This window comes from Silurus meridionalis, chromosome 5 (assembly GCF_014805685.1).
Source record: "Silurus meridionalis isolate SWU-2019-XX chromosome 5, ASM1480568v1, whole genome shotgun sequence".
Lineage (NCBI taxonomy): Eukaryota > Metazoa > Chordata > Actinopteri > Siluriformes > Siluridae > Silurus > Silurus meridionalis.
This window is the reverse complement of record NC_060888.1, coordinates 24692892-24706252: the sequence shown is the minus strand read 5'-3', so window position 1 is coordinate 24706252 and position 13361 is coordinate 24692892. Positions and strand designations below refer to the sequence as shown.

General features: G+C 41.9%; 1 protein-coding gene across 4 annotated transcripts in view; it reads right to left on the bottom strand.

Moving 5' to 3' along the window:
* hipk3a (homeodomain interacting protein kinase 3a) overlaps positions 1-13361 on the bottom strand; it is a 39309-nt gene that overhangs the window by 15636 nt on the left and 10312 nt on the right. For all 4 annotated transcript variants that reach the window (XM_046849177.1, XM_046849178.1, XM_046849180.1 and 1 more), the window contains exon 3: positions 333-456. In XM_046849177.1, the coding sequence (XP_046705133.1) occupies positions 333-456 (124 nt within the window). The remainder of the gene's footprint in view (positions 1-332; positions 457-13361) is intronic.

Below are 13361 nucleotides of genomic sequence, written 5' to 3'. Positions count from 1 at the left end.
CAAAGGCTCCTGAGGAAATAGTTGCTAATGGCAGCTATTATGTAAAATAGAACAGGAACTAGCCACAATGCACGCCGAGGTGGAGTGATCTCACGCTCTCTGACACACACACACACACAAAGCCCAGCACATGCACCATAAATGGCAAATAAATTACTCCTAAAGGAAAAAAGAAAAAAAAACCTCTGCGTGCACAACATTTCTACATCTCTAAAGCTTTGGGAAAAAAATGAAGAATCTGATGTGTGGTGGAGAAACACTTGGGCACAGACTGCAGGTGGCAGTGACCTGGAACAGCATTTAACCATCAGCCCATTAGCTTGCTGAGTTACCTGGTCATATTCCAGAGCTCCGGGGTAAAGCGGCCAGCCGAGAAACAGCTCAGCAATGACGCAGCCCAGTGACCACATGTCTATGGCCTCACAAAAGGGCAGACCCAGGATGATCTCTGGAGCCCTAGGAAGACAAAAAAAAAAAAAACCACATACACAATGTTAATGGAGATGTTACTGTGACAACTGGCTGTTGACTGGACAGCTCAGGGCTGCATGATTTGTTATGAACGCAAAGCACAAGGCCAATAAACGAGGTCAGAGTACTTACACACACACACACACACACACACACACACACACACACACACACACACACACACACACACACACACACACACACACACACACACACACACACACACACACACACGTTTAAGCAGATATACAGCACTGAATAAGACCATAACAGCACATTTACATCCTGAATCAATAATGCTTTCAGACCCATATTTCCCAAATACCATTGAAATGATCCTCACCCTCGTGTCCTTCTGCACGCACGCACGCAGACACATCAAGTTTACAGCCAAAAGACGTCACAGCAACACATCTGCTACCTTGACAACAGGGGGATAGAGGTGTATGCGTGTGCCTAGCGACAGACAGGATGAGGTAGTTGACGAAGGCCATCATGGGGGTGAGGAGTGCGTGTCAGCGTGCGACACTAAATGTCAGCGCCTTGAAGAGTCGCTTTCCAAGTGTGATTACAAGCGAATTTAATTGGGGAGTAATAAAATTTAAGAGAGAGAGAGAGAGAGAGAGAGAGAGAGAGAGAGAGAGAGAGAGAGAGAGAGAGAGAGAGAGAGAGACACACGAGACAACTAACTCTCGCGCCATCTCCAAACTAGATGCCTAAAAGCCTGGTCCAAATCAGGAAGTGCGATGACAGCAGGACTTGGGTAAATATGGAACAGACAGAGATCAGCGTCGATTTGACAGGCAGCTATCTAGGATTAACCCTTTCTAAATCTGCTCTCAGCCCAGAATAGCAAAAAACCCAACAGCAGACATACATATGGGCTAAACGCAAAAGCTAAACCCACCCTGTGTACAACACCGAATGCCGCAAATAGCACGAGAAGAAACACCTGGCAGGATTCAACTTGTGAAAACAGACACAGTTAATAGTCACCAATTATCGACTACCAGTTAACGCACTCTATTTCAACGCTGCAAAATATAAATTTTTGCAAACAAGCCGCTGGAGGAAAAACAAAATCGTAGTTTGTAAATGTTATCACTGACAGTTTTATTGCAATTTGACTATTATATAATTCTCACCCTTAGTTTGCATGATTCTTAACTGGAAGCTCTAACACTCATTTACCTGTTAGCAAAATGATCCATAAAGCTCCAGTGTAACGATAATAAAGCAAACTTTCCTCATCGAGCATGTCTTGGGAAACGCAGGCCCGAGACAACAGACGTCACAGGGGAGAAGTGGCAATGCTTTCTATATTTACCTCTGCTTCAGTTATTCGAAAAACGAATAGTCATTTGCCAAAAATAAAAGAGCGAAATCAAATCATTCTAGATGATAAGTGTACACCTGCAGACAAGCCATACTTAAAAGTCTACTGTTAAATATATCCAAGTTTCATTTCTATGAAATTGTCCCTTGAGAATATCTACCATATTTCCAGACTATAAGCTGGTACTTTTTCCCTACGCTTTGAACCCCGTGGCTTAAACAACAAAGCGGCTAATTTATGGATTTTTTCCCGGTTTCACAAACTTTTAGCCAAAAAAACTGAGCCCAATAACATTAGACCAATGAAATTGCCAAACGGGTTCAGGTGAACCAATTAAACTCTTTATATTAAATTAGATGCGCTCCCACTGAATCGGGCCGCACCACATCATAAATATGGATGATGTTCCTCTGACGTTTGACCTGCCATTCACTCGGACTGTCTACAGGAAATGTGAATCATTCGTCACGCTGAAAACAACCGGGCATGAAAACACACTTCACCTGTGTTCTGAGCTGCACGGCATCGGGAGAAAAGCTTCACCGATGGTGGTTTTTAAACACATGACGATGCCAAGAGAAAAACTCTAGAGAGAAATTGTTGTGAACGGAAGGAGGAAGACAGTGAACAATGACTGTCTTGGTAGGCTACTGTTTAGATACAAGCCGTGTAACAGACACTGTCTTTCGTTAAAGCCTGTGTAAAGTTCATTAGTTTCAGTGTAGCACCTGCGGCTTATAGACAGGTGCGGCGTATTTATGTTCAAAATAAACATCTGTGTCAATTTCAGTGGAGGCGGCTTATATTTGGGTGCGTTTAATAGTCCGGAAATTACAGTAATAAAATGGTTGCTGAAATGTGAGGGGTGCACTCACTTTTGAGAGATACTGTATATTGGGTATGTTCTCAATAGCAGAGTCTTTTCTACAACGTTAGGTGTTACTGCTGTTCTGCCATCGAACTCAACTCGATTTGCCATTAATCATACTACTGAATCCTTTTGCCAATGTTTGATCTGCTATATTTTATTTCTTTTTTTTTTTTCATTTTTGCTACTGACTTGTGTCTACCAGAAAAGTCCAATTTTGAGACTGGGTTCCTGTTGTTCTGGGCTCCTGTACTTGAAACGTTTCAAAAGCCCAATCCAGAAAGGACTCGACACAATTGTAGGACTTCACACCCTATGACAGTGTGCTGTTGTGACATACTATTAACTACTAGAGCATGCAGGCCTGGATGTATTCCAAGCCAACAGGGTGTGTAGAGCAGTTTAGCTTGGTTGACAAGGTGCCATAAGGGAGCGAATATCACATGCAAAAAAAAAAAAAAAAAAAAAAAAAAAAAGTGAACAAGAGATGCAACCTTTCAGTCACTGTTCAGCCCCATTTCAACGATGTTAGATTTTTTTCGTTCTAAAGAAAACAGATAGTTTTCACTGTAAAGATCACAATCGGGTTTCGGTGTGTGATTCTGCAGAAATTTCTCAGATCTTTATTGAATACGCAGAGAGAGAGAGAGAGAAGTGTGGGAGAGAAAAAGGTTTGGGGATTTTCACAGAGGTTACATGCACTCAATTATGAATCTAGGAAAGCTGGTCATACAATACAGTCAATCATAATGTCGAAAACGTCTACAAAGCTGAGTTTGATGGTCCGTTTATCAGGTTTCATCACCACAATGATCAAGCAAAATCTGTACTCTCAGGTGAAATCCGAAGTGTGTTGTCCAAATTTTGATCATGATAATGTTAATAAACTAAAAACCTTAAAAACTAAAAAGAAATACTATTATAAATAAGGCCAAATGCAAGCCCAGACAGACAGACAAAGAGGCAGGCAGACACAGACAGGCATGGCAGACAGTCACAGACAGGCATGGCAGACAGTCACAGACAGAGAGGCAGTCAGGCAGTCACAGACAGACAGAGAGGCAGGCAGACAGAGAGGCAGGCAGACAGAGAGGCAGGCAGACAGAGAGGCAGGCAGACAGACAGTTAGATTATTGATCCCGTGAGGGAAATTAGAGTCTTACACTAGCAGCAGGTTATACAAACAGCAAAAAACAGTAAATACTTCTACTTTAACAGAGTGAAGCAGCAGCGCTTTAGTCTTTTAGTATGTTTAGCTCTCACCTCATCATCTGTACATTTGTCTCATGCCATTCATTCAAATACCTTCACGCACTACGTGTTTGATTACTTAGCTACAAAAGTCACTTGGAACTCGCTGATATACATGTCCGTATAAACATATATAACAGGTTTTCAGGCTTCTTCTTCTGGGCCATATGTTCACTTCTTCGATAACAACAGTATGAATAAGAGGCGTGTGACACAATGATAAAGTGAGCTATATGTATGTCACCAGTATAATATTAGCGTTCAGGGTAACAGAAGGTTTATTCAACAAAACTAAGTTGTCCTTGGTCAGGGCCTCCAGTGTCCTTGAACCTCAGAAGAGCTCAAAATACGGAGAAAAGCTCCGACTCCTCGTTTTACACAGAGCTCAAAGGGCTACGGTTGTTTTAATGTCCTGAAGATTAGATGTGCCACAGGGCAGAGTCCAGGGGTTTACACTTCTCCAGAGAATGCGCACAAGTAGAGGGCAGCGCTGTGTTCTCACACGGTGCAAGAGCTAATAATCCACACATGCCTGTTAGAGTATATCTGTGTGGCATGAATATCTGGGCGTGGAGGAGCATTAACACACACACGCAGATAGAGAGAGAAGGAAACGAAGACAGATAGTGAGAGAAAGAGGGAGTAGGGGGACAGAAAGAGATATAAAGAGACAGAGCAACATATGGCACAGCAAGAAGCCACAGAGACCCACCAAAAAGGCAGGTAGAAAAGGTGAGACTGACCGCACAGAAAGATAGAAATTAAAAGAGAGAGAGACTGAAAACTGAACGGTAAGAAAGCTAAAAAGAAAGAGTGACAAACATGCAGAACGACAAAAAGATTAGAAGGGCATAGAGACAGAAAAATATAGAGGAAGAAGAAAAAAACAGTGAGCGAGAACCAGTCTCTGAGTTCTCTGTAAACAAAACCCACCCAAACACATCTTATCTAATCTGTTAGAGCAGAGAGCGGTTACGTGGCCGTCTCTTCCTCAAACAGCCGTCTATCAGAGTCACAGCCTCGGCGCACGCCCAAACCGAAACTACGGTCCACCGCGTACTGCGACGGAGACGCACGAGTCTTCCGCAGAAGCGTGGGGTCGAATAGAACCTGGCCAGAGCGAAGATCAGCAGCTCGAGCATGTTTCCCTGCCTCTTTTAGAACCGTGTCTGATTTCTCCGGCTGGTGCAAATTCTAGACCTGAGCCAGGGCCTGGCTTCTTTCTTCTTGTCCCTTGTCCAAAAAAAAAAGAAAAAAAAAGCTCGAATTTGTTTGTGATAAGGAAAGTCTGGGAGATTTGGAACAGGGGAAGAGAAGAGGAGGAGAAACTTAAAGCAACTCTTACAAAGTTAGGCTCGCAGCTCCGTTCATACCGGTTTATACGTGAGCGCAGCATTAGGGAAAAATCAGACGCACGTGATCACCTTTCTTTCAGCACAGGGCGGCTACAGAAGGGTGCGAACTGTTATGACATACCGGTCAAGCTCTGCACAAAACACACTGAACGCTGTATTTGAAGGAATCAGCACGGAGCCAAATCATTTTTTCATCGTTGCATCATTCACACATTCGGAAATGAAGAAATCTCGCATCTGCAACACATCGAAACGCCTCAAGACCACGCCTACCAGACTCCTTTTCTAGTCACTTGTGCTGCTAAAATTATTTCAAAACACATCTGCAATCTTTTATGCTCCATATGGTGATTCCAGATCTTAGAGCTGATGGTCTGTAAATGTATTCCTGGATCAGGACCAGCTACATCCATGCGTGATTCTTCCTCAAACTGTTACAACAAAGTCAGAGGCACACAACTGCATAAGAAGTCTTCGGATGCACTTGCATGTTCCACTTCACTTGGACTAGGAGACCCGAACCTGTTCCAGCGTGACAGTACCCTGTACAGAAAGCCAGCTCCATAAAGACTGCAGTGGAAGATCTTAAGTCGCCTTAAGACGAATTTGAACACTGAATGCACCACAGACCTCCTCTCCATCAGTACTTTACTAATACCCTGGTAGCTGAAAGAGCACAGATCTCCATAAACACACTCCTAATATCCTACACTCTTCCAGGAAGATGTCCAGCACATTGATAATTTAATCTGTACTTAAGTCTATATGGGTCATACATATCCATCCATCTCTTCTGTTTAATTCATACACGTGAACCAGATTTTCCGGACTATAAGTCGCTACTTTTTTCCCCACGCTTTGAACCCCGTGGCTTAAACAACGAAGCGGCTAATTTATGGATTTTTTCCTGGGTTTTTCCCGGTTTCACAAACTTCAAGCCAAAAAACTGAGCCCCATAACATTAGACCAATGAAATTGCCGAACGGGTTCAGGTGAACCAATGGAACTCTTTATATTAAATCAGATGCGCTCCCACCGAATCGGGCCGCACCACATCATAAATATGGATGATGTTCCTCTGACGTTTGACCTGCCGCTCATTCGGACTGTCTACAGGAAACGCGATTCATTCGTCACGCTGAAAACAACCGGGCATGAAAACACACACCTCACCTGTGTTCTGAGCTGCACGGCATCGGGAGAAAAGCTTCACCGATGGTGATTTTTGGACGCACGACGATGCCAAAAGATAAACTCCCGAGAGAAATTGTTGTGAAAGGAAGGAGGAAGACAGTGAACAATGACTTTCTTGGTAGGCTACTGTTTAGATACAAGCCGTGTAACAGACACTGTCTTTCATTAAAGCCTGTGTAAAGTTCATTAGTTTTAGTGTAGACAGGCTTATAGACAGGTGCGGCGTATTTATGTTCAAAATAAAAATCTTTGTAAAATTCAGTGGGTGCGGCTATATTTTTTATATATATATATATATATATATATATATATATATATATATATATATATATATATATATATATATATATATATATATATATATATATATATATTTATACACACACACACACACACACACACACTAATATAATGAGTGAGTCAAAATGTGTCCATCCATCCATACACACAAACACGGGTCTTAGAGGCTCTTCGTAAATTGAAAAAAATCGACATTTATCGACTAATGTACTGTATAAATCAGCGATTACTGCTCTAAACAGTAACATTCCCAAAGAATAAAATGTTTCATTTTAAAAGAAATAAATGAATCATGTTTGAGGCCGGCTATTAAACTGGTCGAGTTTTGTTCCAGCCTCCTGATCATAAATCGGTCATGCAGATGAGGAGAGATTTCCCAAAAACCACCCTGAAAAAGAAACAAAGAAATTATAGAAGGGGTCGATTTAAGGACACACTCCACCCGGAGTAGAAAAGAAGTGCAAGATATTCCGCCGCGGTCCGTTTCTTCTCCCTCCAGGCGATATGCTTTTTGTGTGTTTTTTTTAGGTTTGTACGACAACCTTGAATGTGACATGGTCTCTATGTAAACCAAACCTGTTTATATTATGACTATCCTTTTTGTCGATCAAAAGCGCATTAAGGAATGCTTCTTAGCAAGATACAGCAGACCGATTCCCAAAAGAGCAACTCTTATCAGGAGAAGGGACTCTGATAAAAACCGTGCAACATCTCCGAGCTAATGGCTTCAGGCAGTGTTGAGGAGATAACCTCGAGCATGCACACGCACTCCAAAACTAAGAAGATAGTAGCAACATCTGCTCGACATTCTCACCCACCATGCACGAGGTGGCCAAGAATAACAGGATCCCAGCGGGGTTGAAGTTTATCGGTTTAAGCTGATATTTTATTGATGATAAATAAAAAATTTAGCCATTTTTTTTTTTTAAAGAAAAATATAAAGCGTGTATCAATTTTATGTGCCAAGATTAAGTACATGAAAGAATTGCAGGAGTTTTATATAGTTCACATTTATATCCATGTCTGATGCATACTTTCAGCTTCAGATGCTCAACCACAACCTTTACAATCTTGAAAATCATCACAGACTCCGAAACGCACCAATTTCCTGTCAGATCTTAAACACTTTTTTGCCTTTTCCAATAAACGGAAGGGAAAAAAAAAAACTTTGATGTACTAGAGGGAAATTTGCAACTTCTTTAAGATTATGCAGTTCACGATCACATTTAGAAACAAAACTATATACTATATATATGTGGAGTTTTGACATTGGACCTCCTTGAGTGTTTAAAGGCTCTGGCATGGAAAAGCTGGTGTTGGATCTGTGATGATCTCAAATGCTGAGCTATTTTATGAGTTGCTCAGTAGCTCCTAGTTTTATAACCACAAATGACTGTAAAAGACAGAAGAAAGAACATTACTCAATCACACACTCCAGTGCTCATGTTAGTTCACACTCTCCAGTGTTCTGTATTGTTTAAAGATTTATAAATCACACTCTTGATTTCACCATTTCCTTGCCACAGTCGCCACGGCTGCTCATCAGGGATAAATACACACCGTTCACCTTAACTGTACATTCTGTAAAGCTGCTTTGAGACAATGTCTGTTGTGAAAAGCGCTATAGAAATAAACCTGACAACATATGTGGATTTACTGCAAGACCTTTTAAGCCACAAAGACCAAATCATTACACCGAATACTCAGCATAGGTATCTGTGCTCATGCCGAGCGCCGAGTCAGCAAAAACACCGTACAGAAAATTAAAAGCTGAAACTGTGCACCAAAAAGGCAATCAGCACAGAAGGAGACGAACCTGAATAGCGTGAGACAAATCCTGTAACCCTATCTTAGCCTTAATTCAGATGCTACGCTAAGCCGTCATGGAAAGATTAAGAGGACCGGGCTTTAGTTTCAGCTGGCTATAAAGGGGAATATGAGAACCTGTGTAGGATAAATGAATTCGAAAGAGACATCAAGTTATTACGCTTCATTCGAAAAGTGGTAGGTCAGTGGTTACGGCTCTGGTTTACCGATCAGAAGGTCAGGTGTTCAAGCCCCAGTATCGCCAAAATGCCACTTAATGAGCGCTTCAGGTGCGCAGTATCATGGCTGACCCGGTGCTCTGACATACAAAGAAAGAGTTTTCACTGTACTTATGACAAGTAAAAGCCTCTCTCTCTATTTTCTTTTTGCCACGGATACATCCAATTCCTGAAGCGATTGTAGAAATCGGAATGAGGCCAGACATTTAGAGTTCAAGATTTAGAGTTCACACTTGGTGTTTCATCTCGAGAGCATGCCAATGGATTTGCTCAGGCACTGATTAGGTCGGTTCCCTTTTAGTTCCAATGACGGGAAGTACATTACTTTACAGCATTAAAAAAAAGGGAAAAAAAGCAACTGCTTGCGGAAGTGAAACATTTAGCGGTTTTGTCAGGTGCGAACGAACGTTTGTCCGCGTTTATGAGGTCTTGAAGTTGAATTTGAGGCAAATCCAGACAGTACCACAGGCCACTCAATGTGGAATTGCCTAAAGGGAAAGCAGAACTGTTGTTTCTGCATTGATGTTAGAAATGACTTGCCTCTCTGTATCTCAAGCAGATGAAGGTGCCCCATGTGGAGACGGAGACAGCTATCTGTTCTAAGCACTAAGAAGTAACAGTGGAAAAAATCGTCCGGGAACAAACGGTACTCAATGATGATCCTTAAACTTTGTATATTTCGCAGGGACACTACAGCACACGCCATGTGCTTTTCACCTGGCATGAATTCCATAACGAGGCCTGCAAGGATCATCATTCTGAAAGAAACCCACACAAGGAAAGGAATCTGAACAGAGACTCTTCAGCGCAAAGATGTCAGAAATTCCACAGACTTGAAGTGCGACTCTAAAAACGCAGCTCGTGTAACATATGAGCACATTTATTCCTAGAATTAATACAGGGCCTGTCTAAGGTTTGGAAACACCCAGTCTTTTCTATTGAACATACGTAATTTTTATAGTAGGAAGATTTACTTTGACCAAAGCAAAATGTATCAATGTGCAAATGTCTTTCTGACCTTCATCCCAGAGCAGTTCAATAGTATTAAGGTGCAGTGAATGGGCAGGCCCTTTTTGTTCCATGATCTTTAACACTCCACATGGAATTGCATGATGGTGAAGTATAGAATGGCAGCCATGTTTGTGTACTCATTTGCCTTCCAAACCATTAATCTTCCACCTCCATGGATGTCTGTGGGTGTGAGGCAAACGTCTACTCCCTGTACTCTCTTTTATACAAGTTCGCCTGTTTGAACCATAATTGTCCAATTTGAACTCATCTGTTCATAGAACTTTCTTCATTCACTTTCCAGTTCTCTCCTGCCTTTCACTAGTTTGTTGCATAGAAACAAAAGGAACATTCCTGTGTATCAAACACCATAAAAGACTAGGTGTTTCCGCAGGCTCGGTAAAGTCACATTCAGCATTAGATTTCATAACGTAACTATGTGACCTTTACAAAATTTGCATTAGAGATGCAGAGTTAAGAAGATTTTACTAGTAAATTATTACCGAGTGACTGTTCGTCCAAATTGACCACTTGTGAACTGTAACACAGAAATACGCACTGATGCGTTGAAGGTTTCACGAGCAATACCACGCTCAGCGCCAAAGCCAAAGCGAAAACAGCGGCGAGGAGATCGCATGAGTCACACGGACGTGTTGGTAGTCGTGAGGTGACTTATCAGTAATCACCGTAGTACTGTAAACAGTAATCAGATTAAACATACGACGGATTGTTATAAGTGTTAAGACATGCTGAGCCACAAGGCGAAAACGGAGTCAGCAGGAAACACTAACCGAAAAGAAATCGCTGAAGCTGAGACGCATTCCAAATCTGCTGATGCTGCGTTTGTAAAAATGTTCACTTTACTTTTAATTCTGAGGATTCGCACCACTATTGGCATTATATTAACTAAGTGGTGTGAAGGAAAAGCTTTCACCCTTTGCAAATTCCAATCCTGACATTACCGGAGCTACTCATGAAAAGAAGCCGGAAAACCGAAAATGGCCTCCCTCTTCCCTTGTCAGAGCAAAACTAGCCAATCAGAGCCACCTGTGAGCTCAAGTATGTAGAAGAAAGCAGATAGCATTTTCATTTCCCGACATTGGCAGCAGTTCGAAAGAGATACTGACTGGATTCTCCATCCTTGACTGCAATTTGTGGAGTGTTCGATGGATCACGGACATCAAGTTCTCTTCTCAAGATCACACAGCATATTTAGCCTTCACCAGGAAATAATGTTAAATACGTATAACACACGTCTTCTGTAAAAGGTCTTTTAATTTACTGTAGGCACTCAATACACTGAATTAAAATTTGGTGCTGAAATCCTGACTAATGTAATCAAACTAAGTTTTGTTATATCATAATATTAGACAACGAACGCATGTAAAGCGTGCACAAAAGTTGCGCCAACGCAGCATTTCCATGACATCATTAACCAAATTTTGGAAGCACAAAGAAAGTTCTCTAAACACTTAGTCTTCCGTGCTCAGGTTTGGTCCGGCGAGACATAAATAGACATTCTCTTTATCGCTATGCGTCGGCCTTTACATCAGAGTGAACAAGATTTAACTTCGAACTTCTAAAACACTAAGCAAAGCGGAACGGTTTTAAAACAGTGGACGCTCAAAAAAAACGTTCATAGCACATGTCAGGTCTGTATGCACAGCCCCGGTTATCTCCTGGATACCTTTAGAGTCACACACTTCAGATTTCTGAAACCGTGCACGTTTTTTTTTTTTTCTCTCTCAAATCGCCATACCAACAAACAGCCTGCAGCTTATTTTAAAACAGTCGCAAGCACCATTTTTTTTTTATATATAACAGCACACAAACACTTTGAACTCTTCCATATCAGGAATCAACAGCTGCTGTGCAGAGAGATGGAAAACTTGCTTATCAGGTACAGGAGGAAAAACAGAGCTGTTGCCGTACAACGCTATCACAGCGTCGTTACGTTAAACATAGAACGGCATTGAGCGTCGGCGATTGCGCCTTAACAGCTCGCAGAAGAACCAGCGCCGAACCTCGTCGAAAACATGTACAATTCGGCACACAAAAAAATAAACATTTTTGAAAAATTTTCTTGAATTTTTTTTTGGAAAATTCTTTCTTACACTTTCAGAGTCGTCTATGCAGATGGATACGATTAGAGTCTAGAAGCTTTTGCCATTAGAACCATATATAGCTGACGCAACGTTCCCCCACAACCAGAGCCGAGAAGATGATCAGACCCGAAACGTGTCAATCAGGAGAACACAAGATGTATACTCGCTAAAAGCTAAAATATCGGTGTGTAAACACAATTGAATTTGGCGGACTGCTTTATTATCGGTCACGTCTTCTGTTGACGTTCCTTTGCTGCTCTTATACTCTTGGATGACGGGGTCTAAAAAAAGAAAGAAAAAAAACAAAGTTTGGCTGCGTTTTAAAAGAATCTGTGAGCGCGACTTCGCGGACCTTTACCGCATGAATCTGTCCGGTTTTGTGTCCTTCGTAAGCAGCAGCAACAAGAACAAAAAAACCCCAAAGTAGAACTAACTGTACTCTTTTACAGCGGTTTCCTCATTATCTTGACAACTCAGACTCGCCACATTTCACACGCCCCGTCTCTGCTAACGCACAAACCGCACAACGGTTCCTCGGCGAGACATGCTATAGAAGTAGGCCGAATGAAAGTATACAGCGAGTGGTCCTGCAATTCGTCGAGTGATTCATCTTCTATCACAGCGGCGCAACGAAAAATCGCATGTTTCTATGATCTCTCGTTTTTGATACAATATCATTTCAAGAGTTAAACAAGGATGGACAAGATTAGAAATGAGTTTATTAGAGGGACAGCGCATGTAGGACGTTTTGGTGACAAGGTGAGGGAGGTGAGATTGAGATGGTTTGGACATGTGCAGAGGAGGGACATGGGGTATATCAGTAGGAGAATGCTGAGGATGGAGCCACCAGGAAGGAGGAAAAGAGGAAGACCAAGGAGGAGGTTCATGGATGTGGTGAGGGAAGACATGCAGGTAGTCGGTGTGAAAGAGGCAGATGTAGAGGATGGGGGGGTATGGAGACGGATGATCCGCTGTGGCGCCCCCTAATGGGAGCAGCTGAAAGAAGAAGATCATTTCAAGAGTAAGACATTTTCTACCCGAAGACAAAAGGAAGTCGGACTTCTTGAAAAGATTTATTTGCATCTCCCACTATTTTCCTCAGAGAGAACGTCCGTATGTCTGTCCATCATCTGAAAACGCTGACTAGCCGTCGTTGCGCCAGAACTGTGAGAGTTTCCTCTGATCTGCAGCTTGCATGTAAAATATAGCTACGATATTACTACATAAAAAAACTTAAGGAAGGAAGTACCATTAAGTGATATTCAAGCATTCACCTCAGTTTACACGGAAACTTACACGTGCTAACCTGAGAAACACGCTGAATAATGCACTGTTTCGCAGAGCTGAAAAAAAAAGGCAGATGAAAGTTAACCTGTGTTTACTTTCATATTCCTTTAGATCACTTATAAAGTCGTAAAAATCGAGTCC